General features: G+C 40.4%; 3 protein-coding genes across 4 annotated transcripts; 2 read left to right on the forward strand and 1 right to left on the reverse strand.

The window, feature by feature from the left end:
* The first annotated feature begins 2,650 nt into the window (after positions 1–2,650).
* Positions 2,651–7,227, forward strand: LOC115581547 (uncharacterized). Of its 2 annotated transcripts, none has more exons than XM_030416718.1 (5): positions 2,651–2,799; positions 3,777–4,133; positions 4,278–4,586; positions 4,703–4,834; positions 4,933–7,227. In XM_030416718.1, the coding sequence occupies exons 1-5, from the start codon at positions 2,769–2,771 to the stop codon at positions 5,040–5,042; spliced, it is 939 nt and encodes a 312-aa protein (XP_030272578.1). In that variant the 5' UTR covers positions 2,651–2,768; the 3' UTR covers positions 5,043–7,227. The 2 variants fall into 2 exon arrangements, with proteins under 2 accessions (XP_030272578.1, XP_030272579.1); XM_030416719.1 differs by having other exon boundaries at positions 4,703–4,816.
* A 1,717-nt stretch (positions 7,228–8,944) lies between these two features.
* LOC115581550 (granzyme A-like) lies at positions 8,945–12,021 on the forward strand. The gene is made up of 5 exons (XM_030416722.1): positions 8,945–9,050; positions 9,224–9,368; positions 10,692–10,827; positions 11,171–11,446; positions 11,559–12,021. Exons 1-5 carry the CDS (start codon positions 8,990–8,992, stop codon positions 11,718–11,720), a joined length of 780 nt encoding a protein of 259 aa, XP_030272582.1. The 5' UTR covers positions 8,945–8,989; the 3' UTR covers positions 11,721–12,021.
* Positions 12,022–17,223: 5,202 nt separating this feature from the next.
* areg (amphiregulin) lies at positions 17,224–23,367 on the reverse strand. The gene is made up of 6 exons (XM_030416729.1): positions 23,206–23,367; positions 22,290–22,460; positions 21,864–22,092; positions 21,534–21,704; positions 20,049–20,162; positions 17,224–17,580 (listed from the first exon to the last, which is right to left on the reverse strand). The coding sequence occupies exons 1-5, from the start codon at positions 23,240–23,242 to the stop codon at positions 20,069–20,071; spliced, it is 702 nt and encodes a 233-aa protein (XP_030272589.1). The 5' UTR covers positions 23,243–23,367; the 3' UTR covers positions 17,224–17,580; positions 20,049–20,068.
* Positions 23,368–26,421: the final 3,054 nt, after the last annotated feature.

Here is a 26,421-nt window from a genome sequence, read left to right on the forward strand (position 1 = left end):
TCTCTCTTGTTTTAAGTCTACAATATAGCAAGATGTCAGTTTTGTAAATTATGGTACCATACACATTAGATAAATATAAGCTGGGTATGCTTTACGAACTTATGGCTACTGCAACTATCTCGGGTTCTCAGTCAGATCCACTCAAGAGATCCTCCCCAACTCCAACATCTGGCCCAAATATGGTAAACTCTGTCTCGAACAAACAAAGATAGCAGCAACAGTAATGTTCAACTCCTCAAGTGGGTGTCGTTATGGTGGATTGACACTTGGTCAACATACAAGTGGCTGACTTTCTTGTTAAAACCACTGTGCCGAGGGTGCACATTTCCTGCTCCCTCCTCTGAACGAACCACAACACAAAGCTCCCTTACCACAGTCGAACTAACTATCCTGCAAAGAAAGTCCATGCACCACAACTGAGTGAGAACTGGGCTTTTCTGTCTTTTTCTTGCTAAAATAACATATTCATACTATAAATATATTCCTCGTTCTATTTTAAATCAAAAACATTTGACATTTTGGCAACTCACATATGGATAACAGGGCATTTATGTGAAATGAATAGAGCAAATACCTTAAATAACAGACACCATCCTCTGGTCAGACCCAAAAAAACTGTATTTTGTGAAGCTAGTTGACTCTGGATGATTGTACTAAAGCTAAGATGCCAGTACAGCAAAAGCTTGATCACCTCTCAGAAGCCTTTTTGGACAGTATATGGTTAAAATTCACTGATAAAGTCTGTAAAGTCTTGTGTATAATGAACACCAGCTTACAGGGAAATCAAACACTGTGCACATGGTAGTGAATACCCTTTATTTTTCATTAAAAGGGGATTGATGCAACTTGTAAAATGATGTCAATGTTTGGTATCATGTTATACTATCCTTCATGTCTATACCTTAAAACTAACCAGCTGTGATATGTAACCCAATAAACATGGTTATTAGTGGCTTTATTCATGTCTACAGCGTCTGAGATAGAAGGTGGTTCTGGCTCCCTCTTTATCAGTGTGGGTTTTTGCTTGGCTTGACAATGTATGTCACCTCACAGAGCGCGCTCTTATTGTTAAAGAGAGATTATTTGAATTATTGACAGCTCTTGTGCGATAGTTAGACATGCAGAGTAAAGTCCTCGTTGTGTGAAGCCCTGTGCGTTGAAGGATGTCTCAAGTTTGGCACCAGACTTCACATGAGAGAACACCATGGAAACTTATCTGGGGTGAAGACTTCCTTTAAGAAAATCAAAACAAAAAAAAAAAGCCAGACCCCAGCTAATCTGATATGCCTGATGGGTAACAAGTTGCAGACATGTTGCAGAGAAGGAACATGTGAGGTTTACGCCTTTGCAACCACAGACATCAGTTCCTCAGAGGACACCACAACACTTCACTTCAAGCTGCAGACGGATGATTGAATTCATCAGCGTTCTGTCAAAGAGTTGTCGCAATATCGGTGAAATATTGATTCTGAATATTTGGAGTAGTTTCGGTACTCATTTCCCAACTTTTATCACTACACGGGTACCAGCTGCATATTCTGAACTGATCTGACACTATGGAACCAGAGATCTAACATTTAACAGCCACAACACTACTAAGTTGATATAGTTGCTGAGAGGTGGATATGGACCAGGACTGGCCAATGAGATGAAGCAACAATGTTATCAAGGAGCAGATTATTAGCATTGACGGATCACAGTTGAGGTCATCGGTCTCCAGGGTACCAAAACAGTCGCAATTTCTATAAACTTCACAACTTCAGATGATTTGTAGTGCACATCTCATGTTAACTTCAGTTCAGCATGCCAAATGTGAATTTACCATCACAACTCTTGCAAACCGATGAGAATAAAATGAGAACAGGAAAGAAAAGAGCACCTTGAGAGGCCTTCATCGGCTGCCAGGTTTTCTAATATATAGTTGACATACGCCTGAGCTGCTAATTCATTATAAATCAGAGATGCTCTGAAACACTGTGCATGAGGTCAGGACAGACAAGAACTCCCTAAACATGTGTCACTACTGCCTGATAAAACTTCAGGTGGACACATCTGACCTGTTTTCGAGTATTCATTTTGGGTAACACAGAGCAAAGGCTGAGGTCACACACACACTTCAGTAGCCTCGAATATTCACTTTTCCCTGAAGATGTGGATTGTTCTAGTAACCCATTACCAGAATGAAATTTCCGAAAGGCACAAAAGCTGAATCTTGACGGGTTGTTCTTAAAATAGATTTCAGGGCGGAGCTACTTTCAGTTCTTTTTTTGTCCCCTCCTATATAAGATCGGCACCTTCCTCCTGGTGTTCAGTTACATCGTGCAACCTGTTCAGACACAATCAGCTGGTTCTGTTCACCACAACAATCATGAGGTTAAGCTGAATGATTTCAAATGTAGCACAAGCACTTTAAGTGCTAAAGTTAATCTTTACCAAGTAGATGAGGCATGAATAGTCGAGTAAATTGAGTCGACACCTTTCTAAAACATCTGAAATTCCTGCTTGAAAGTCATTCATGAGATCAGCCTGAAACAGGTGAGCAGTCAGCACAGCCACTCCCATTTCCACCACCCCTTGCATCACCCCACCGTGTGAACCGACTATAAACTTTCCAAGCAGAGGGAGTATCGGTCAGACGAAGGGGAGAGATGAGAAGGAAAAATATACTGCCATGAATTTGGAGAACACCAGACAGCAGATTGTCTGGGTGGGAAGGGAATGAAAAAGCATTTCAGAAACAAAATCACGGATTCTATTGCGTGTTTCCAATGCTGATTCTGCAGAGGCTGGCCGTTCTGGGTAACTGCTGACAATAATGATTTAACTCGAAACTTTAACACTGCACTTTATACAACTGTTGTCATTTGGTTTTACATTTTATTATCAAGACAAACTGGACGTTTCTTCACACTTCCCGTCTCTATGTGTAAAGTGCAACTCATTTATATCAATTATGTGTTATTTTAACACTTTTCATCGCAATCCAACACCTGAGAGAACCACAATCTTACTTGTGGTACGTTATAGGGATCTTGTCTGTACTGGGAATGTTTGTCTGCAACTGCTGTGGAAAAAAATTAACCAAAAATGTAACACAGTAGTGGTGGGTTTGACAGCACTTGTTAACAAAAGACAAAATGAGGACAAATTATGGAACGACAGGATGACCACAGCCGTCTTTTCGTTTATTTTGTGTCACTGTTTGATCAATTAGCATCTCTTTGTAGTTGTTTGGTGTCTCATTGTAGTTGTTTTTCGTCCCCTTCATCTCATTTACATCTCTTTGTTGTCATTTGGTGTCTTTGTAATGGTTGTGGGTCACCTACCTTGTGGTCATTTTGTATTTCCTTGTAGTTGTTTTTTAGTGTCTTTTTGGTTCTATTGTGGTCATTTTGCATCTCTTTGTTGTTGCTTTGTGTCTCATTTTAGTTGTTGTACATCACTGCCTGATCATTTTACAACTCTTTGTATTTGCTATACTTCTTTGTATTCTCTCTGTATTTGTTTTGTGTCATTGTGTGGTCAGTTTGTACTCTTTGTAGTTGCTTGCATCTGTTTTTGGTCATTTTGCGTCACTTTTTTGTTGCTTTGTGTCTTGGTGGTTGTTTTGTGCCTGTAATTGTTTTACATCCCTTCATAAATGTCTTTGTGATATTTTTGTGTCACTTTGTGGTCATTTCAACAGGAAATCAGGCCAGAAATACAGCTGGATTACAGTGTACTGAAGCTGTTAATAACTCATCTGTTTTTCCTTTCATTGATATCTCCTGACTCAGTGGTGTGCCATGACTTAGCGGTGGGCCAGATCCAGCTCCAGAGACCAATGTCCTGGTTCCAAGCCCGGGAGTTTTGTCAGAGGCACTATGTTGACCTTATAGTCCTGAGCACAGAGGAGCAGTACTTCACTCTCCTCAATGCCACGACTGCGAGCAAAGACAGCTTTTGGCTTGGCCTGCAGCGTCAGAGCACCATCAGTGGCTGGAAATGGGTTAATGGGGAAGAGCTGAGCTACAGTCAGTGGCTCACGGAAAATGTGTGTACGTGTCACTGTGCGAGTTTGGAGGCCATGTTGAAGAAAGACAACAAGCTGCTGGCTCGCTACTGTGAGGAACTACACATGTTTGTCTGTCAGGGTGAGTAGTGCTTCTTGGAGGTACAATTTAGAAACTGGTAAATATGGGGCAGAGCTATAGGAAACACTCTTGTGACTTCATCAAGGACCTGTCCAAGTGACCCAGACTGACAACAGGGTGACTTGTTTTCTCTCCCCCTCACAGGTCCAGTTTCCCCGCAGGCAGTGACAGTGGACCCCGTGGGCTCTGATCACTTGATTCTCAGCTGGAACATCTCCACATTTATGCAGACGACACCTCACAGTTACAACGTGACCACATGCATCAACAAGTGTGATACGCTCGTCTACACCTACACCGACGGCTCTGCATCCATGAGCGTCAACGTCTCAAAATTAACCTCAGCCTCAGAGTACTTCATAGAGATTTCTGCTTTTGTTCATCGGCCTGACCGTGTTACTGGCAGAGATATGACGCTCCGAAGTAAACCTACATTTTTACAAGTCAAACCAGGTAGGAAGAACTCAGCTGTGACCTTTGAGTGGAAGTCAGTCTGCTTTGTGATGCCTCTTATGACTTGTGTTAAGTTGCGTCAGGTGTGATGTATATTTGTTGTTCCTCGTCCTTAGCCTCCTTGGCGGTCTCTGGCAGTCAGCAAAAAATCATCATTGTCATTTTGAAGTGGCTCAAGGTCGTGTCTCTGGCTCCTCCACTGTGGATTCTTTATCGTATCCTGAAAAAATGCAAGTCTATTTGCTTGTGTAAGATAATTAATCTACTGAAAATGCTCCTCAGAACATATATATATATATTTATATCCTCCCATGTCCTTAATGTGTTGTTCTTGTTTCCTCTCCAGGTGAACTGAAGTCAGAGTCAGACTCAGATCATGACGTCTCAGAAGTGGGGCTTTCAGCTGAGGAGACAGTTGTTGAGATTGTTCCGCGGAAAACCAGAGGAGTCGGTTAAAACAGGAAAAAATGCACTCTAGATCCAACATAAAAAAAAAAAAATCCTTGAGATTGGGGTCTACATGACAGGAAGAGCCTAATTATTCCTTTGATAACCTTGTTCAGGATGGCATGATTTGTTCACCAATGAAATATCCTGAACAAGATGAATATAGTAATAATAGTAGTAAGCAATGGTAAGATTACTTCCCTGGGGCAGATCTCCACTCACCTGTCAAGTGGGTTATATGCTTCATTCTCCTGTAGTTTTGCATGAACAGTAACAGTATTTGTCACTATCATGGTATAATATGCTTTAACTCTGCGGATGTCTCCAGAGCTGATGTGTGCTGACCCATGTTGTCCTCAGTAGGCGACAGGAAAAGGTGCTGCTTTCATTTTTCTGCCGTTTCGTTGCTGCATCTGTTAAAAGTTGCTGTTGTTTGGATGTTGTTATACTTTTAGTGCCGAGTCCCTATATTGATTTGAAAGATTCAAGCCTCGTTTTAAACCCTTTTTTATTCAATAAAGTACTTCCTGTAGCTGCTTCAAAGTAAAAGCCTGGTGTTGATATAACTCAATCTGGACATTTCTGTTGGTGAATTGCTTTGAAAGGGAATGATCTTTACAGCATGCACGCTACAAGCAGTGACTGACTCACAGCAGTTTAAAGACAGTAGACTGCACTGGAGTAAAACAACTTTTCAAACAACAGCCAAATCTATGTTCTCAAACAGCTCAAGTAAACAGCACTAAAACATTAAGAAAACAATATAGTTAAATGTCTAGATGTAATAAAGGGTAATAATGTGTTCTTGTGGGCTACAAAAACTACAGTTAGCATACAACATATTTCAAGATCAATAGTGATGTGAATGTGGGTGACCCACAATATTCAAAGTAAGAATTGAAACTTAAGTATTAAGTCCAACTTATAAAGTACTTAATGATTAAGAAATACTTAAAATATTAAGTATTAAAACAATCATCATGAGGACTGTAGTGGAAAATTATTACTCCCTTAAAACATTTTATGTGTTGGTTTTGGAGTTGTTTTGGTGAGCATCTATAATGTTTCGTTATGTTTCGCCTGTGGTACACGTCATGTTTATTTCCTAGTAATATTATTTTGTGTCATATTTTATGTCATATTCATCCATTTTCCAACCAAAATGACAGAAAACTGGCTTCAGTTCTCATTTTCTAATTTCTGGCATAATGCGAGTGCCGTACCATCACTCCTTTTTATTATTATCGTCAATTATTGTAGTGTTTTACTTCAAGCTGGATTAACATGGGAAATGATGTGATCGATACTGTGAAGCTCGCCTACTCTCAAGATGAAGATGTATTGTAGGTTCAATGAGTTGAGTGTCCTCTAAATGAAGTTCCACTGTTAAACTGTAGGTCACAGAGTTTATATCAGCCAAGATTATTTTTCATATTTTTTGGCACAAAAAACCTCACACAGTCAGTTAGTTAGTTTACTTCAAAAAGGATAAAAGTCCAGATTGCTGAAGCTAAAACCGAAAAAAAACTGACCTGATCTGAAACCTTGACTAAAATATTATTTCAAATCGAGGCATAAAGCTGTTCATTAATGTGAAAGTGGCAGAAAAGCCATAGTAATGTTATCATTACAACGCAATTATTTAAAAAAAAATTTAGTGTTATTTTTATTTTGCACTTTTTTTGTTGTTGTGTTTTTTGGTTTGTTTTCAGTATTTTTTTTTTTTCATATAGTATTTGAAGTTTGGGCCACAGGTCATTATTAAATATTTTTATAACAGTGCTGACAAATCATACCTCATGTAGTTAGGCCTTTGGTGGTTTTTGCACTGATTTGGACGTTATTTTTTTCGACCAAAATCAGAAAATTTGCATTTCAAAAAAGGAAAAATATCTTTTACAGTATTCTGATTCAAATTGAAATTTTGATCAACTAAGTCTAAAACTCAGTGAGGATTTACATAGACCCTGAACATGTTTTAGTCTATATAAAGAAAGCATTTGTGGCCACAAATCTTGCTGTTTTCCCATCTCAAGCTTTTAAGTTTTGCTTTCCAAGATCTGTGGTACATTCACATTCTGTTAGGGGTGTTGAATTATAACTTGCCTAATATAAATGTAGTGTAAGCAACGTGTTGTTTTCTTTGTTAGCCGGCTATGTAACCAAGAGTCATATGAATAAATAAATACAGTAAGAGGATTGACGTGACGACTATTTTGTGCTCCTTTGAGGGCGATATATGCTTCTTTGCTTTCTGGCACAGAGTTGAGAATATTGATAAAACTCATATCTGTACAGTAATTGTGTTATTTTATGCTCTTGTTTTTGCATAGGTTAAATAAACAAGATGTACTATGTTCATTAGTGGGCTTTAGAGGTGCTTTTCTGGAGACATTCACTGTTGGTGGCATCCAAATAAATCTTTGTGATTAAAAAGCTGAACTGACTGTGGCAATGATCCACAGAGGTGACCAGCACTGTGGGAGTTTAATTAGATTAGATTAGATTAGATTAGATTAGATTAGATGGGCTTTATATATCCCACAACAGGGAAATTCACTAGTTACAACAGCTGAAGGTGCAACAAGTACAGTAAAAAGAATCAGAAAAATAAAATAAATCAAAATTGAATAGAAAAACTAAGAAATTTACAAAAAAACAAAACAAAAAATGAAAGTGAGTGAAAAGTGATTGTACATATAGTGCTTGAGTTAAACAGTCTGATGGCTGTGGGGGTGAATGATCTGCGGTAGCGCTCCTTCTTGCACAGTGGGTGTGAGAGTCTGCTGCCGAAAGAGCTGCTCAAGGCTTCCACAGCCTGGTGCAGGGGGTGAGAGGTGTTGTCCATGACTGACGTCAAGGTGGTTAACATCCTCCTCTCATCGAATCCAGATCGAATTATGTACCGTTAAAGTTGACTGTTGGTCTAGAGGAGAAAGTAACGTTACAGAGAGCAGAGGGGAAAAATAATTGAGAACTGGAGTCTCTGGTGAGTGCGGAGTTTAGTAATTAGTGATTGACCTGAGAGCAGAAGACAGATACACACCGTCTGCGTGTTGTTACTTGTTACTTACAGCCAATGTACAGTAAAGTAATCAGACTGTCGGATAAACACGAATAATCCAGCAGTCAAACTCTGGTTCACTGGTGGAGAATACACCACTGAAAGTGCACTGTTGCAGATGAAAACCTACGTGACTGCAGGCACAAATGTTCATGAGCAAAATAATGTTCACTTTACGTTTAGTCTCGTATACTGACTTCCTTCCTCACTCTCTGACTCTATCCTGGAAGTTATATGGAAGTTGTTAATATGGGTTTTAACATTGTTGGAAAAATTTGGAATAATGTAGTACAGTACACAACTCAACAAACTATTAAAAAAGGGCCGTTTACAGACATTTTCACGCAGAATTCTTCCACACACACATATACACACACACACATATATATAGATATATATATATATATATATAATGCAATTCTTCCAGCAGTTTACCCTTCATCTTTGTACTTTCTTATTTCTTGATCATGCCACCTCAACCAGCCTGGTGTTACATCAGCTTATATGTTTCATTTTCTCACGTATTCCACTGATTCATGACATGACACTATTGGAGACACTCATAAGTGTAGTCGGAGGGAGTGACAACGACCTCCAGTTCAAGCTGTTCCACGCTTGGCCCCCACCCATACTGATGTGTCTGCACCCTGAACTACTTCTAGTAAAAAAAGCCACCACCACACAGCCTGTGAACTAAATGGTTATGATGACTGGTAAATGACAAAAAAAAACTCAGCTTAACCACAGATTCTCATGTCATGCTTGCGTCCATTTTGCTGACTCATGTTTCCACGTTCAGACCACATCCTGTGCTCAACACATAAAGGCGAGTGTTCGTCAAGGTGGGTTTCGTTGCATTCATCACCAGATCAAAGACAGAGATAAGAAGAAAATGTTCTGCCTGAGGGGTTTCGTTGTTTCTGTCTCTTGTGTGGTTCTTATTGTCCAGTCAAGTGAGTATATGTTCTTTACATTGCAATCATTTACCTTGCAAAGTCCTGTTTTGTTCATTATTACAGTTCAGATGGTGCAGAGTGATATGTTTTATTTGACTGAACAGTGATTTACTACCGGTAATTTATTCACTCCTTTGTTAAATTAATGAACTGAGTGTGTTCTGCTTCAGGTCATGGCTCTGAGATTATTAATGGGAAAGAAGTGGACACCAACTCGTTGCCTTTCATGACTCTGCTGATGAATAGACAACTCTGTGGAGGAACGCTGATCAGTCCACAATGGGTTCTGACTGCTGCCCACTGTGCTAATGCTACGTAAGTCATCATTTTATCATTAGGTCATGCGCTCCTAGGATAAAACCTTTAGTCAGTTATTGATCAGCTGAAAAACTATTTTGATAATTAATCATTTCTGTCACTTCTCAAGAAAAAAAATTTAATATTTGCTTGTTTTAGCTTCTTAAAGTTGAGGATTTGCTGCTTTTCTGTAATTTTTGATGGTAAATGAAGATTATTTGGGTTCTGGAGTGTTGGTTGCACAACAAAAGCAATTGGAAGACTTCTCTTTGGGTTCTGGGACATTTTTTGACATTATATAGCAGACAATTGGACTCGAGTCATAGAGACTTAAGGGTAAAAACTTGAGACTCGACTTGACTTGGAAGACAATGACTTCAGACTCGACTCGACTTGAGACAAGCTGACTGGGACGACTTGTAGCATGTTGTTTTTTCATGTAGGCTATGTTTTTTTTCCATGGGATATCATTCTAAAATGACCGGCAGGGCGGTCGTGAGCGTCAACGTAACGCTACTCACAAGAGCAGTCGTGAACGCCACGCTATAGGTTCACACTTTTATTGATTGATTGATTGGAGACAGGCATGTGAAGTGGGAGCACAAGCACACAAGCAGCCAAACACTCTGATCAGTGGGCACACACAACACAGTGCGGTTGTTTCTAGCTAGCTAGCTAATAATGGCGACTGCCCCCGAGCCTGATGTAGCCAGTTCTGCTGCAGTTCCAAAAGTAGCGCAGTTTGCATATAAAAACTTCCACTCTGATGGAAAAAGGAAGAACGCTCAATGCAAGATATGCGACGCTAAAATCAACGACAAAGAGGGAACGACGTCAAACTTTATCTGCCACTTAAAGACAGCGCATGAAGCCAAGTAAGTGAAACCAAGCTAACACTATTCGAAGTGTGTGCGCGTGCATGTGTGTGTGTTGGTGAGTTGTCGGTTGATCGTGTTTTGAACATTGTTGCTAATAAGACAAACAATTTCACTCACCACTTTCGCGAACGTTGATATTGGCTACTGTGACTTGACTTGACTTGACATGACTTGACAACCTTGTGACTCGACTCGATTCGACTTGACATAACCTTGTGACTCGACTTGACTTGACTTGCCCACAACAGAAAAACTTGAGACTTGCTTGAGACTTGGACCAAATGACTTGCTACTCGCTTCAGACTTGGACGGAGGGACTCGTACAGTTGTCTGTTAAGTAGATACTAAACTATGAATCGATTTTATTGTGAAAATAACCAGCAGATAAATCGTAACTAAAGATAATTATTAATTAATTTCAGCCATGTGAACTAATTAGCCGCTGTGTTTCCTGCTCTTGCAGCTTTAAGAATGTGTCCTTGGGGGTGCGCTCCTATAGTGCAAAGGACGATTCCAGGCAGGTCATCCAAACTGAGCGTCAGATTCCTCATCCCTGGTATGAACCGGATGTCCATGTCAATGACCTCATGTTGATCAAGGTAAGGTGACATCACAGTAACCATAGTGAATTAATGCAGAAAATGTAAAAAAAATTTGTTCGAACTCAATATTTGCTTCTTAAGTTTGTTTAGGCAGGAAATAATGGCAAAAACTGCTAATCAAATTTGACCCAAATAAAACAATGCCAATGTAAAGTTAGGCTCATCTCTCTTTTAAGGTACTCAGTGGGCCATGTCCCAAGTGTTCTATGTCCCTGCTGCTCGTAATGTAAATACAGGTTCAAAGGATTGAAAAAGATCACATAAATGATTGACAAAGGCAACATACAGTCAGCAATATGTAATGCTCCTTTTTCAAAATGTTAATTTTTTTCAATTTCAGCTTAAAAAGAAGGCGAAGAAAACCAAAACAGTGAATTGGCTCCCGTTGGGCAAGACCATCAAATATCCAGCAGCTGGCACCAACTGTCTGGTTGCTGGATGGGGGAAAACAAACAACAAAAGAGGCGGAATGTCAGATGCCCTGATGTCTGCCAATGTGACTGTGATCGACAGAAAAAAGTGCAACTCTAATGGTTTTTATAACAAAAGGCCTTTTATCACCACTGGCATGATATGTGCCGGATCAAATGGCAAAAACGTGGCTGATACCTGTCAGGTACGTACACTGTGTAGCAGAAGGTTAACAGCCCGTCATCATCACCACCTAACTGCTGTGTATGTGCCTGAAAATCTGAAAATGACATGTTGTGTACTTGTTCTGTCTCCAGGGGGACTCAGGAGGGCCACTGTTGTGCAACGGAGTGCTGCTCGGAGTCACTTCTTTTGGGGGGAAGGATTGTGGCGTGGCTAACCAACCTGGAGTTTACGCTTTTCTCTCAGAAAAGCAGCTCACCTGGATCCAAAAGACGATGAAGAAGTCTGAAATATAATGAGTTCTTCCTGTTTCTGTATTCTTGACCAAGTTCACCACGCCTGTCTATGTACTGCTTGTATGCTGCATTCCATTTATCCTAATTATATACATTATATTGTTATCGCTGAGATTGGAGGAGTGTGTCTTTTTTGTGCCTTTCCTAATTTAAAGTAAGTAAGACAAAAGGTCTGAAATGTGTCTTTAGTTGCTATAATCTTCACTGCAGTCGTTTGCATGTCCGGAGAACAAGCCTACAGCAATAACCAAGCATTACTTTGAAAGCCAAGGAGAAAAAAAAATAAAATTAAAAACATCAACCACTGTTTTTGTGCTTTTATTTTCCAGCTTAACACAAATATGTAGACGCACATATAAAGTCTAGCCAGAGACTTCCAGTAAGTGCAGGGGTACACGCAAGGCAACGGCCTACTTCTGCAGTAAAATCAATTTTCCAATATGTAAGCCACAGAGATATCTGAGTGAATATGAAAGCAAAAACACTAAAGTGACGTTATTCGCCCCATCAACCAGACTGATTTACCACTTCCTTCTCCAAAGGCTCAAACTGACATTGAGGCTTCAGCTCAAGTCTTGTGGACATATTTTGAGACAATTTTAATTTTTTTTACCTGTTGAAGGGCATGAATATGTGTTTTCTTTCTGCCTCTCACAATGCAATAGCTCCTCACAGGTTGATGTTTCAGTTCTGGTTTCAGGTCGTGTGAGATCGATGTTCATATTAAAAACCTTTGATGTCTCATCATGTAGTCATGTTTCCTTTCTTCACCTTCTTTAGGTCATCTCTAGATGATGCTAGAACTGCCTCCTGCACGATTCAGCGATGTCAACACAACGAACACTTTGTTCTGAACATAAACAAAATCAAAAGCTCTATGTGATCGTCTGGGACCACACAACACAAATTCACACGTCGCAACTTAAAGACCCCAAACAGGAAATGTGCAAAATGTGACAAAGTTGCATAAGTGCATTTAATCAAATACTGGAGGGGAGTTTTTACAGAAAGCCACATCACAACGTATCCACTTCCAGTAAATGCAAATGTTTGCCTTGGAAGGATTATTTATCAGTTTCTTTGTTTTTCTTATCTTTAATACAGTCGTTCACTTCCATTTCTGCGAGCTGAGGGAGCCCTTTTGTCTTTCTGCAATATTTGCCCTCCACTTTACATTCTTGTGGGACTATTGTGTCGCATGGAAGTCGGCTTCTGACTACCTTTATACACCCAGTCTCTGTGAGCTGGCAGTGTAATGTGGTAAAGACACAGTTTTCATGCTACATCACTAGGTGGAGCTCTCTGCTTTGCTTAGTTGTGCAGAAATGTACAAAAAGGAGACCTCACTCCGCTGGTGGGAAAGGGGAAGGCATTAGCTGAAAATAAAAATGCTCTGTTGAAAAAGTTTGGTTTAATATTTTCCTCATGTTGTTCCACATGGCGAATGTGACAACAAAACTTACTGTCGTCCTAGAGTCAACATTTATGATAATTCAGTGAAAATGGTACACCTAATATCTACACGACTTAAAGTCTCATCTTGCGGTATTTCATTTGAATCTCGGGACCCCAGGTTGGGAATGATGAGATGCTGTATTACCTCTTAGAGAAAATTGCAAGGTCTCTATGAAGTAAATTACCGGCAGAGATTTATTTGATAAATTGACTCAACAAGATTTTGGAACATACAGTATTTCTCTTTGCTTCTTGAGTTTGTTGAGTTTGATGAGAAAGATGCCATTCACGCTGTAAAACTGATCCAAACCAAGAGGAAGTGGATGTCAAACTCACATCACTGGCTTCATTTTTTTTAATGACCAGATTAACCAAAGATCCTTTTGTTTTCTTAGTTTTATTGATTGATAAATAGGAGCTACGATCCTCAGATGAGGGCTTGACAGTTGTTCCTAATTCTTCTTTCTGACTATATCGGCGGTTATGTGTCGTGGTTTCTTTCTTGTGACAAATGTACTTATTGTAAGTCGCTTTGGACAAAAGCGTCTGCTAAATGCCCTAAATGTAAATGTAAATTGGAATGTTTTTTTGAGTTTGCGCAGGTAAGGAAAACTGTCCACTTCACTTGCAATTAAGTTTCATGACAAAAACATTTTGGTACTCAGACGTTCATCAGATTATCTCAGTCTAAGTCAGTCTGAGTCTGTGCAGGTAAAATGGTTAAGTAAATAAAAGCAGAAGTTTGTGAAGCACTGATGTGATTTTTATCATTTCCTTCCCACTGAGGTAATCATCTCGTGATGCTTTCTGAGGTCCTGATCACTACAGGTTGGTAAAACACTGCTCTACATTGCCTGATATGATCACGTTTTAGAACGAATGAAGTCATCAGTAAAGCACCTTAATTACTATAATCATAAATAGAATACATCTTATCAAAATAACCCTATAAAGCTCACCATCTCTTGTCAATGTGTTCAGTTACTTTCCCCACAAAGATGAAGACAGGTCTCTTTGTACTTGTCGACAGAACTGGCTGTGATTATAGCTTATTATTTTCATTTATAAGATATTCAATAACAAAAAAAGGACTAACACACACTGCAGGGTGTTGGCATGCTACCGTTTGCAGTGTAGATTGTGCTGAGCACAGCTGAGGATGATGGGAATGCGATTAAAAAAATAATAAGTACCTACCTTAGCAACTGACCTGCTCCCTTGTAAAGGTGGAGGGAAAGAAAACGTTACCACGCCCAGGAAATTCCAGCAGGTCCTTTTATTTGAGCTCGGAGTGAATTATCACTGACCAACCATCTGCCTGTGTGTTGACTCTGTTCCCATGGCCACCCACGAAAGCTCACGGGCCCACCTCAGTGCCACCGAAACTGCCAAAGTTCACCACACCCTTATAAACTGATTTTGTCAAATGGATGATTGCATGAGTGTTTATGAATGTTTTTGGCATGTTTTTTAATAGCCACCTCAACCGTGGAGATCACCGTCACACACACACACACAAGCACAAGCACACACAAGAGTAAATGTTTACCTGGGCTTGCATCACCTCTGTATGTTGGATGAGTTGCCCACCTTTGCCTCGCCTTTTTCCTCCACTCACCGGTGACGCCACTCTGCACAAACACAACGCAGAGTGAAACCTCGTTTTATAACGGTGGCGGGAAATGTTTGTATCCTGGTAGCTGAGTCAGAGCAGTTGTCATAGTTTATAGTATTATTTAATGACTTGTATTCATATGCTAACGTAAGTGCAGACACTGTGTGCCATATTGGCCCAGACTTAGAATTATAAACGTTCCAGTTTTCATAATTTTTTTTGGTATTAAGATCACTGACACGTACGTAGACGAGCCTGTCCTCATCAGAAAAATCAGCCATATAAGTTGAAAATGAAAGCAGCTTATTAAGGCCCATGTTTATGTTTGTTGTCAGGCAGCGACCTCGAGCGGCTGTAGTCATTACTGCGGCTTCAAACGATGAAGCCGCAGTAATGATCCACAGGTTATAAAAGCTCAGGAGGCCATTTTCTGGGACTTATTCAGTCATTTAGGTACGAGAATGCGTTGATAAAGACTAACGAGTGCTGCCATCTCGCGCTATCGATGTTATTTGGAACTGGAGTTTGGAGCCGTGACATCTCATGGTCCCGACTACACACCCTCCTGGACCAATCACGAGCAGGGCTCAGCTGTTGATCATGATATTTCCGCGTATTTTTATAGCATCAAATTCCTAACTAAAACCATAACAGGTCAGAGAATGAGTATGGACACAGTGTTGGGATGATTGATTTGACTGCCTGACAAAATCTCCACAATGTTTGTTGTGTTATTACATCCAGTGACAAATGTTAAAAACCCTTTTGAAATCTCTTGGACAAACAAGATGCCGACATCAAAACACTGAATGGAATGAGGCGGAGGACGGTAGTGCAAACTAAGGAGTTCACAGGACTGCAAATTGTATTCAGTCAGGTATTCTGCTGTTCTTGAACCTCCACACCTTTAACAGCCTCTCAATGGAAATCTCACTGAGCTCCAGCTGACCTCTTCGATACCTTTACATTTTAGTTAACCCTGAATCCAATCAAGTCATATTACCAACACTTTTAGATTTGGCACCTGTCATTGTTCAAATTTACAATTAAACCTTAACCTCAACCTCAATGGGTCCATTTGTAATAATTTGACAGATATTAAAGGAGATCAAGAGGCTCCTAGCCATACCAAATATGTTCGACCAAATTTTGAGTGCAATTAAAAGGAGAGCTGAAACCAGCTGATGAAAATTATCCATACTGTCTGAAATTATCAAACAGTATGGAATAAGGTTATTTTTTTATGAATGTACAGCTACAGTGGCGATGTATGCACTTTATTAGGATTTAACACATTACGCGACCTAAAAATGATTTTATCATTGATTTTATATTTTAAGTTAAGTCCAACTAATAATCATATCTGCAGCGTGCAGTGTCATTAAAAGGGCAGCCAGGTGTTTGTTCGGTGATCGCCACAATTTTTTCAGGTCAACAATAGGCTTGAAATCTAGTTATGTTCTACTTGTAGTAATGGCCGTAAAAGGTGCATTATCTAGTTTCTCTTCATTTTCATGAGTTAATAAACTGAATGAACAAACAAACCTTCAAGAAAAACCCATTTTCATACTGTTACTGTCACTTTGTTTATATGTGGCGGACCCTGCCACCTTTCTAGCTTCAAACAGTGTTCTGGGGGCCTCTGAGAACAGCTTGTTGATTCAGTTATGGTAAGAAATAAGCATTTCTAAGTTTGCACCTCGTTAAAATTGTAAATATTAAAATTACAAAATCACATTTTAAATCTTGTCCTTGCTCCTGAGTTCAGCGTGTGCTACACATCAACAAACCTCACTGTTTATGTGAAACTGCGTTGCCCTCATTGTGAACAGTCTATTCTCGGCTCCTTTTGTCCTGAACCATCTGATTATGTTCAGGTCTCGTATTTGTGTTCGTATTTGTTTTAGGAGTTGACATCCAAGACATTCTCAAAATAGCTCAGACGAGTCACGCCCCGGCTTCTTTTCCCAGTGCACCTGTGCAACAGTACAACATCTACCCGTTCACAAAGCTTTGAGCGTCACTCAACGGGTAAAAAACAATGAAGTGTTATAGCAACGTAGCGATCGGTTCAGTTTGTGTGTGTGTGTGTGTGTGTGTGTGTGTGTGGGTTTGTGTGTGTGTGTGTTTGCAGCAAAAATGCTTGTGTTTCTCTTTGAAGTTGCTTTACCTTCCAATAGTCAAAAGCTGTAAAGAAAAATTAATTAGATGTTTCTGTCGGTAACACACGCACACACACCTTAAGTGAAGAAAAGAAAAAGACTTTCCGTTCTCTCGTGTGTTTGTGTTCCTCAGGGTTATTCTCGTCTCCTCAATCTGTGTTTGGCTAACAGGCCGAGGTGTTTGTGCGAACAGGCTGCTGAGGAATGGGACGCATCCACCGATGGGAATGTAAACACAATGCTCCGGCAGAGATGCACAGACAAGTAAGACTTTCATATAACACTGAGACACTTTATTGGTGATCAAAATTCCATCCCTTTTCCAAAGTGAGATGAAGAGTGTTTCTCTGACCTATTACAACAGCAGTGCAATAAATAAAACCGAACCTACAGAAGAGAAGTGGACTGAATGCTCAGCATTCACACATAAAAGACATCATAACAATAGTCCAACACACAAACAGTCATACACTCATAAGCAATAAATAATCACACTAAATAAATTACATTCTAACAGTTACAGGACAGTGTTGTTATATTTTTACAGCATCTAATGAAGCAGTCTATTCACTCTACTGCTCTCTCAGGTCTTAGACTCCTCTGGTCTGCTTCGCCTTTGATCGGGCAGCTGGATGAGGAAAGACAGAGAGAAATCAGATGTCAGTAAACAAGTTAACATAGAAACAATAAGCACTACATATAAAAGTAAAGAAATCAAGCATGCAACAGTTAATTCAACACTTCTAATGCTGTCATTTTTATGCATATGTTGTGGTTGTGTGCTTTGTTAAAGCCACTATGCGTAGATATTTATATATTGTAATAAAATATGTTTGTTGGTTTGTCACCAGGATTACACAAAAAATGCTGCACAGGTTTTCATGAAACTTGGATGGAGGATTGGTCTCGGCCCAGAATAGAGCCCATTAGCTTTTGGTGTGGATCCAGATAAAGAGAAGGATTCAGGGATTTCCTTTTAACGTTGCAAGATTCTCAACATTTTCATTGATTTCTCAGGAAATGACGTGTGGATCCTGATGGAAAAACATCAGGTGTATTTGGGTGGCTAGTACAGTTGGACGCAGATGCAAATAAAATATCCAGATCTAGCAGATTTAAATATGTTTAGCAACAAGTTGGGTGTGCTCACTTTTGGTTTTACCTTCCAAATAAAGTGGTTTAAATAACATTGTTCAGAACTGTCTGTTTGTATACCCCAGCAATTGCTTTGGTGAGTTTAGTCTTATGATTACTTAGAAATGATGGCTAAACTAATCAAAAATCAATTGTAGAATAGTGAGATTGTAACTTTAGCTTTGGCATTGATCCCATTTGTATGACTCTTTACTGTATGTGTGAGCCGGACAACTTTTTCTCAGGGAGGACACCGAGTGACACAGGTAATGAGGAGAATGCTGCACGGGTGCATTGTTTGTCCTGCAGCTAACGTGTGTTTCTGCATGCATGTGTGTGTGCATGTGATGCTCAGTGAGATCTCACCACATGTAAGCGCACACTAAGCTCTTATGGCAAGGTTATCACGTGTAGAGTTAGTGTGTCAGTACTGTTATTCTTTCGACACACGGGTGAATGTGTACGATCAGGGTTTTTCTTTACGCTGGTATGCAGAGCAGAAGATGGGACATGCCGAAACACCCCAGGCTAATCCAGGTTAACTCCTCTAGTGGGGATTCCTCTTTGTGTGATGCAACCTGCTGTACTCAATAACAACAACAGGCAGACGGTCTCCTCTGTCACTCTTCGGGCCCACTCTTTCCTGTTTGGCTTAAGGCTCACATGAGTGCAGGACGGACACCGCCCTCGGAGGACTTAAGCAAGAGTTCTGCATGAAATACATCACCAGAATATACACCACCGGAAACACAGGAGCGCCTCATCATATTTCTTTTATTACAGCATCATAGTCAAGCCTGTACGAAATGGCATTAACGTTGCATCAGCTTGGGGGAAGCTCTGGGTTTCCATTCTGAGTCCTTAGTAAGTCAGGTCTTTGATTTTAGACAGAGGGAGACAAAAGCTCCTTTCTATCCGTCGAACGCAGATTTTTTTTGCTAACAGTACAACCGTCGCTAGCAGATTTTACCAGCTGTAGCTTGTTCAGTAATGAAGCTAATGTTTGAGTGTTAAAATCTTACATAAATGAAATACTTTGAATTAATTGACTAATTATAATATGCACTTCATGTTTCATCAACATACATGATGTTGTGCTAAGATGCAGACTCTAAACATCCCTGTCAAGAAGTTAGCAGACCAGTTGATGATTATATAGAAGACACGTAAATGAAGGAACATTGATATTCTGTTTTTATAGTGTAGAGCGCAGTGGTGTATCCCAGAATTATGTGTATTATAAGGAAAAATGTAATGTAACAGGGACGACTAACTGACTGCCACAAATCCAACAGAGCAGAATAGAAATGCTAACATTAGCCAAAACGCTAGTAGAGTCCATGAAAGTCTCCAAAACAGCAGGAGAATAGACAGTCCTCGAGGACGTTACAGTAAATCTGGACAAAGTGTTGGAGGCAGAGACCCATTTATTCCTGTGAAAGCTGCTCAATGGTGCTTTGAAACCAAAAAAGCTTGACTCCCCGGGTTTGAAAATACCCAGATCTTCCACATTGGGCGGCCTGTTGAGCATGTGTACTAGAGACCAACCGAGCCAGCTGAAGTTAGCGCCGGCTAACTTGAAGGGGGTTAACATATGAGCGTGCCGCTTTTTAGGTGTTTTCAAAATTATCTGACAAACACTGTTAAATCATTACATCCTTGTTGTTGTGTTTTTAGTTTTGGGGGTGTTCATTAAACAAACAGCACTACCTAAACTATAGTATCACCGCATTTTAACATTCGAATCCCAAATCTTGACTTTGCTCAGCTATAATTGGACAATAGTGGTTCAAGAGGAAAAGAAGGCAAACAATAGAAGTTCTCAAGTTTGGGGATACTGAGATGTTTGTGAATGGCAGGGTGTCAGAATTGAATAGATTTGAATGCAGTTAACTCACTAAGAAGTACAGTGAGAGTGCCCTTGTGGACACACAAGTAGGTCAAAACCTCGACAACACCTACCTCTTCGTAACATGATGCCCTCACACCACGACATCACCGATGGGTTTCTGTAGCTTCTCCTGCTCCGCCCCAGTTCCCAGGTAGGATGCCAGGAAGTTTTTATGTGACCTGTAACTACAAAAAAGATTCAACATGAGTACAAAAGCCGAGCGTAGTGCTCGCGATTATCAGATGACCGCAGAAAAGAGTGCAGAGTCAGTTACATGACTTGATCCTGCCCAGACGAATGAGACTCGAGGTGTGTTTTTATTGTATTTTGGCCATCATTTCCAAGGATTAAAGCCCATAAAGGACATTGTACATTAACCACGTCACAACATTTTTTCACTTTTTATTTCCTCGGGTGGTTTTGCTGTGAGGTGAAACTGGAGGCAGTTCAGTCTCACTGTCACTACTTTCTCTCCGCCTCCACACCGTGGCTGTAAAGCTTTGATTGCCCTGCTGGTGGTTCGTGGACTGTTGACTTTGTCCCACATTCCAGCAGCTGTGATCTAGTTAAATATTGATAAGGAACCGCAATTACACAACAAATGACCTGTCACACAATTACAGTAAGTCATAGGTTGTCGTTTAAAAGAAATCGTGAGTAATACGCACAGTGTATCAATCGACGTGACACAATGTGTAGTGATATTTCAGATTTCACGGCAAGTTGAGTTTTTTTTCCGTTAAGGTGGTGAGCAATACCTGTACAGTGAGGGTGTGTTTGGGTGTGTTAATGTGCTTTTTGATGTGTCAGTGTGTTTGAATGCCAAGAACTGTTACTGGGCACGATGTGTGGATTGTACATGTGTTTTATATTACAGTGAGATTCACCAGGGTGTGGATGGTTTGTTTAAAGCTTCAGTACTTCACCTATGACAGTTTAAAAGAATAAAGAAAGGTCTTTAGTACCAAACCAATGGTGCTGGTTCTTCCCTTATTATAGCTATCATCATATCCAGAGTATTGTAATTTCCCATAAGATAACGAAATATAATTTTTTGAGAAGTCTTCTTTTTGAGTTTGGCGCATTTTGATTCTTACATGTTTTTTACAAGTTGAACTGAGTTAAATTGTAAAAAAAACAAATCATTAAAAAAAATGTTGAATGATTAAATGGATACAGACATATGATACAATATGTAAAGCATTTATTTTAATCTGAATTATTTAACAAGCAGTAGTTATTATTGATGTCATATTTTTGACTTGTCTGAAAACCTTTTATTTAGTCGGTTTTGGGGCTCCATATATTTTCTTTTTTCGCTTTTTCCTGATGTTTTTTTTTGTAAATCATGGTTAAGACCACCACTGCGGTACACGTAGAGTCGCTGCTGGCATCTTTTCACCTCGTCGCTTTGTCATTTTTCACCAGTTTTGCCTCAAGATCCCTCACTGGCTTCCCACCCGTAAACACTAACACTGAAAGCGTTTAGTGCAGCTTCAAACTCAAAGTATGTGTAATAGTGTGTGCATGCGACTGCGCGACTCTTGCATACTCACTGAGCACAGGTCAGGAGCAGGATGGCGGTGCAGCTGATGACCGACAGGACCACGGCGATGACCACTAAGACTGTCTGCACTAGCTCGGTGTGGTTGATCTGACCGGGCTGGGTGTTTTTCACCGTCAGCGTTTGGGTCCCGCAGCGCCCCCCGTCGTAACCCTTCATACATCTGCAGAGTGAAAAGTGACCAGAGCAAATGAATCAGCCAGTGTCAAGACATGACATCAGACACTGAACTCATAGTGTAAACTGAAAGAGGTTTAAAACCTGGTGCCGAATACAGAATGTACTGAATCTGGTCAATGATTTGGACTGATGCTGTACTCACATGCAGACTGGCTCCGACAGGCCCTCTATGTACTTGCAGTAACCGTGAATGCAGTAGCCCAGGTGGGTGGTGGTGCAGGGATCGTCTGTGGTGCTGTGAGTCGACGTGTATCCGCTGGTGAGGAACGTGTGCTCCGGGTTGAAGGCGGTCGTGCTTTTGCTCTTGCTCTTGTTCCTCCTCTTGCCTTTGCCTCTCTTCCTCTTTCTCTCATCTCTGTTGGGATGTGACTCTGTCGGAGGAGACAAAAAATAACGTGTTTATAACATTTCACCCTTTTAGCCCAGTTTTTTTATGTCCTTTTTTCTTTTGTATTCTGAAAACACTTGGTGATCTCAGATTCACTAAAATATGACCTTAAACCCAAGTTGACCTGCATGTTAATGGGGAATTCAAAATGTCGAGAAGGAAAGAGTTTGTTTGTCCTACCGTGAAGGCTGAAGTTTTCGTTGTCTCCTCCTGAAAGCTCCTCGTCTACCTCCAGCTCGTCATCGTCGCTCAGCTGGAGGCCCTCCCCAGAGGCCGGACCCCCGGTGACCCCAGCTAGTTCACTGGAGAGCGCGGTCCCAGATCCCTGAGTACCAAGAGCACCGCAGACGACTGTAAAGCCAAGAGGACAAAAAAAAAGGAATGAGTTCAGAATAGATCTACATGATGATAAACTGTGAAGCAATGAGGGACCACGTTTTAATCACATGATGCAGTTTCATGTGTTTTTTCCATTACGTTCTGTCCAAGCGTGAAACTGTTGCCTGATACGAAATACAATTCAGCTTAAAAAGTTACAGGGGCGAAGACATTTAATTTGAGATAGATGAAATGGCATTTACTCTTCATCACCAGGAGCCTAAAGGTTGCTTAGTTACTTTCCCTAAACATCAAATTCTGAAATCTTGGCTCTTTTACAACTGACTCATCCATTCATCTTAAAAACATTCGGCACAATCTGAGCTTTCAAATTACACACATATTGTATTAGCACCTAAACCAGTAAGACCAGTCCTCATCCAGATCTGCACTGTACCTGAACACAGCGTTCACAACAGACAAAAACAGTGATTTATATCCCTTGATGAAGTATGTGAAACATGTTGACCTTTGGCAGTGAACAATAATTTGGTCTATAAATAGATTTTGAATCAGAAGTGCCACAAACATCTCTCTAAAAACAGCTGAATATCTTCGTCCTGCCTGACAAGTCCTCACTTGCAGAGACATTTCCTCCTTCTTACGCCCCCCATTCTCTGTCCTCAAACACATTTTTACATTTCTTCCCATTCACCGCCTGCACTTCACACACACCAGCACACACACACACACAATATAGGTACAAGTCCAGACTTACCGAAGCACAGGAGACAGGTGAGGACGAGAGTGTTCATATCCCAGGAAAGAGAGTGTGGTGTGTATGACAGGCCTGCGCTAATCTGTATGTGTGTCAGAGCTGTGTGTGTGTCTGTGTGTGTGTGCTGGTCCCCTGCCGATAGAAGTTGTGCTTTGCTCTCTTTACCTCTGCTGGGTGCAGCTTTTATAGAGCAACGCCTGCCTCTCAACTCCAAGGAGTTAGTAGGGTGTGTGTGTGTGTGTGTGTGTGTGTGTGTGTGTGTGTGTGTGTGTGTGTGTGAGTGAGAGAGAGAGACAGACGCAACTGTGTGCGTGCGTGTGTGTGTGTGTGTGTGTGTGTGTGTGTGTGTGTTTAAGTGTGTTTGTGTATGTATGTGCACGCTTAAACAGTTAGATCGTAGAAGGGAGGTGTAATAAAGGTGTGTGTGTGTGTGTGTGTCTGGTGATTAATCTGCCCGAGGCAACACATTTTGCGCCTAATGACGAGGCTTCTGTCGGGGAATAATTAGTCTGAACGAGACTGAGACACAAAACAGTTTGAGGTATTCTGACTTGCTTCTGGTCACCATTAACACGAACACACAAACACTACTGCACCTGCTTCTTTAAATGTTATTACTTCCGCACGTCTCCATCTATGTTCACAATTACAGCATGTACCCATTAGTAGCACGCACGCACGCACACACACACACACCCACGCACACCCACACCAACACACACAAAGCTACTTCAAAAATAAGAAAAGAAAAAGTGTGTGTGAGAATGATTTTGTTAAGATGCCTTGAAATAAGGCATCTTAACAAAAAACGATACTTGTTTGGTGATTGTGTCTCATGATAAGTGTAATAAGTCTTCTTGATCTTGATCTTGATCATGATCGTGCACATTTTAATTTGGGTGTTTAGGTGCTACAGGAGGGTTTAATAGGAACAAACATCTGAACTTAAAGGACAACACAATTCATACTGTTTTACATATATGTGGTGTACCCTGCCACCTTTCTAGCTTCAAACAGTGTTCTGGGGAGTTTATTTTCTCTTGCGAACAACTTGTTTATTCTCTTCTGGAAAATGATTGATTCTGAGTTTGTATTATTACCTCATTAATAGTGTAAATCTTCTCTAAACTACGCAGTGCCTCTCAGGAGTTGGGAGGCTCTGCAACACACGCTTGTGACTTGTGTTTATTAATAAACTGCATCAGGAGTCACGTCTGCGCATAACTACGAAGGTACGAAGAGGTCAATATAAAAAAGGCCATTGACATCGATACCAATTACAAAAGTCATAAAACTGATTTACGTGATTGATAGATAGTATCATGTACAGATATGCTCTAAACGGTGAGAATGTTTAGATGACATCATGAAACAAAGCAACAGCAAATTCATCTCTGTACTTGTGTTTTTGCTGAATGATGAGTCGTTTTTTTTTTTTTTTTTTTTACTGTGTTTCAATTTGACTTTACACTGATCAAAACACATTTAAAACAAATCTGTTATTTTAACATTACATGTATGTTTTGTGTTTTTCAACAGGGTTGTTCTTTCTGTGTCTGATGTGTTGTGTGTCTGTGGTTTTTATCAAATGCTGTCATTATTTCAGTGCACTGTAACCATGAGGAGACCTTAAGGTATGGGTGGGGATGCTTTTGCAGAAGGGTGTGTTAGAAATGTTGTTGTGTCTGTACACAGAGGCAGCCCCATCATTCGTGCTCCACAGGAATCCCATAGAAACCTGCGAGGAATGCCGGGAACTTTTCCGTGTCTTTCCTCTGGCCTCAGCAGCGACCACAAGCTCCTTACGCGTTTTTTTTTTTTTTGTAACTGCTGTGGAATGAAATTGTTTGGATTATGCGTAATGGCATTGGGGATATGTAATAGGAATATGTGGAAAGTCTGACACAAGGCTGGAGGGAAGCACCTTGTAGCAGCCGCCCATTGTAAACACACCGCAACATAGCTCGCGGCATGAAGGAAGACAACTTTCTGACAAGCAAATACAGCCGTAACTATTTGGATAAAACTTTGAATCATGCTTTTTCACAAAGCAGTTGTCACAATAAAAGGGATTATTGCACACGTGAAGGACAACTTAAGATTTGGATGCAAGCTTTAAGCAGATTCATTGAGACCATATAAGGCTGGTGAATAAGACTTTACTTAATCGCTGTTGTATTTTTCCGGCATGCACCTTGTGTTTGGCCGCTTAAGGTGTTTGCCCTGATTTGTCACACCTGTCCCAGTTGGTGTGATGCCAGTTAGGGTTACGGCCGTAGTTCATCCTGAAGAAGGCAGTTTATTGTCGTGTCAGTGTGATACATGTGCGGCTTTCTTGTTCTTTGAGCTAAACAGTAGTCCAGAAAACAGATCCCGATGTTTGTTTACAAAGGCTTTCAGGTTTTCTGCCCAAGCTGCATTGTGCAACTATATTTCTTTACATTTTTAAGTTAAAGCTGAAAATGAGAGCAGAAATTAATGAGGTGCAAATGCAAATCAAGAACCAGCCGCCAACCTAGATTTGACTGTTGGTAGCAGGACGGCACAGTGACTTCTAAAATGCTAACATGCTAATATTTAGCAGGCTTGCCATCTCAGTTGAGCATCACCTCATGAGGGAGCTGGTATATGACATCACACAACAATGCTGCACCCATGGGATCAGTGCCAACCCAAGCCTTTTAGGGGGCCCTAAGCAGAATTTGATTTGGGGCCCCCCCTTTATTTAATACGTAAAAAAAAAAAAAATTTATTTGTAGTATTTGTGTTCGACCCGTGAATAAAAAGTTGAGGGTTCAAGCAGGTTTTTATGGTCAGTCAAGTTTTTTGTTCGCGTTTAACGTGTTGCACCTGAAAAGCTGGGACTAGGAATTTCCGAAGGTGGAGGCAAGGCACTTTCTCTTAGTAGACAAATGTTTGTGTCCCATGCAACACCAAAAGTTATCGGTGAGAATGTAGCTTGCTTATTTTTTACCAAGAACAATTTCTTTTCTAAACCTAACCAAGTATTTTTTTGATCCTGAACCTACCCAAACTGTGACCCCCACCTTCACAACATTAATAAGGTGATGCCAAAGTTTCAGCCCTTTTAAGAAACATAAACATAATCAGTTTTAACAATCTGCAAAACACAAGACATCCAAATCTGCCGAGAGTTTTTGAAAAATCTGCAGTTAATATGGAGCATTGAACTACAAATGCGATTTATCACTGGAT

The sequence above is a fragment of the Sparus aurata genome, chromosome 5, assembly GCF_900880675.1.
Source record: "Sparus aurata chromosome 5, fSpaAur1.1, whole genome shotgun sequence".
Taxonomy (NCBI): Eukaryota; Metazoa; Chordata; class Actinopteri; order Spariformes; family Sparidae; genus Sparus; species Sparus aurata.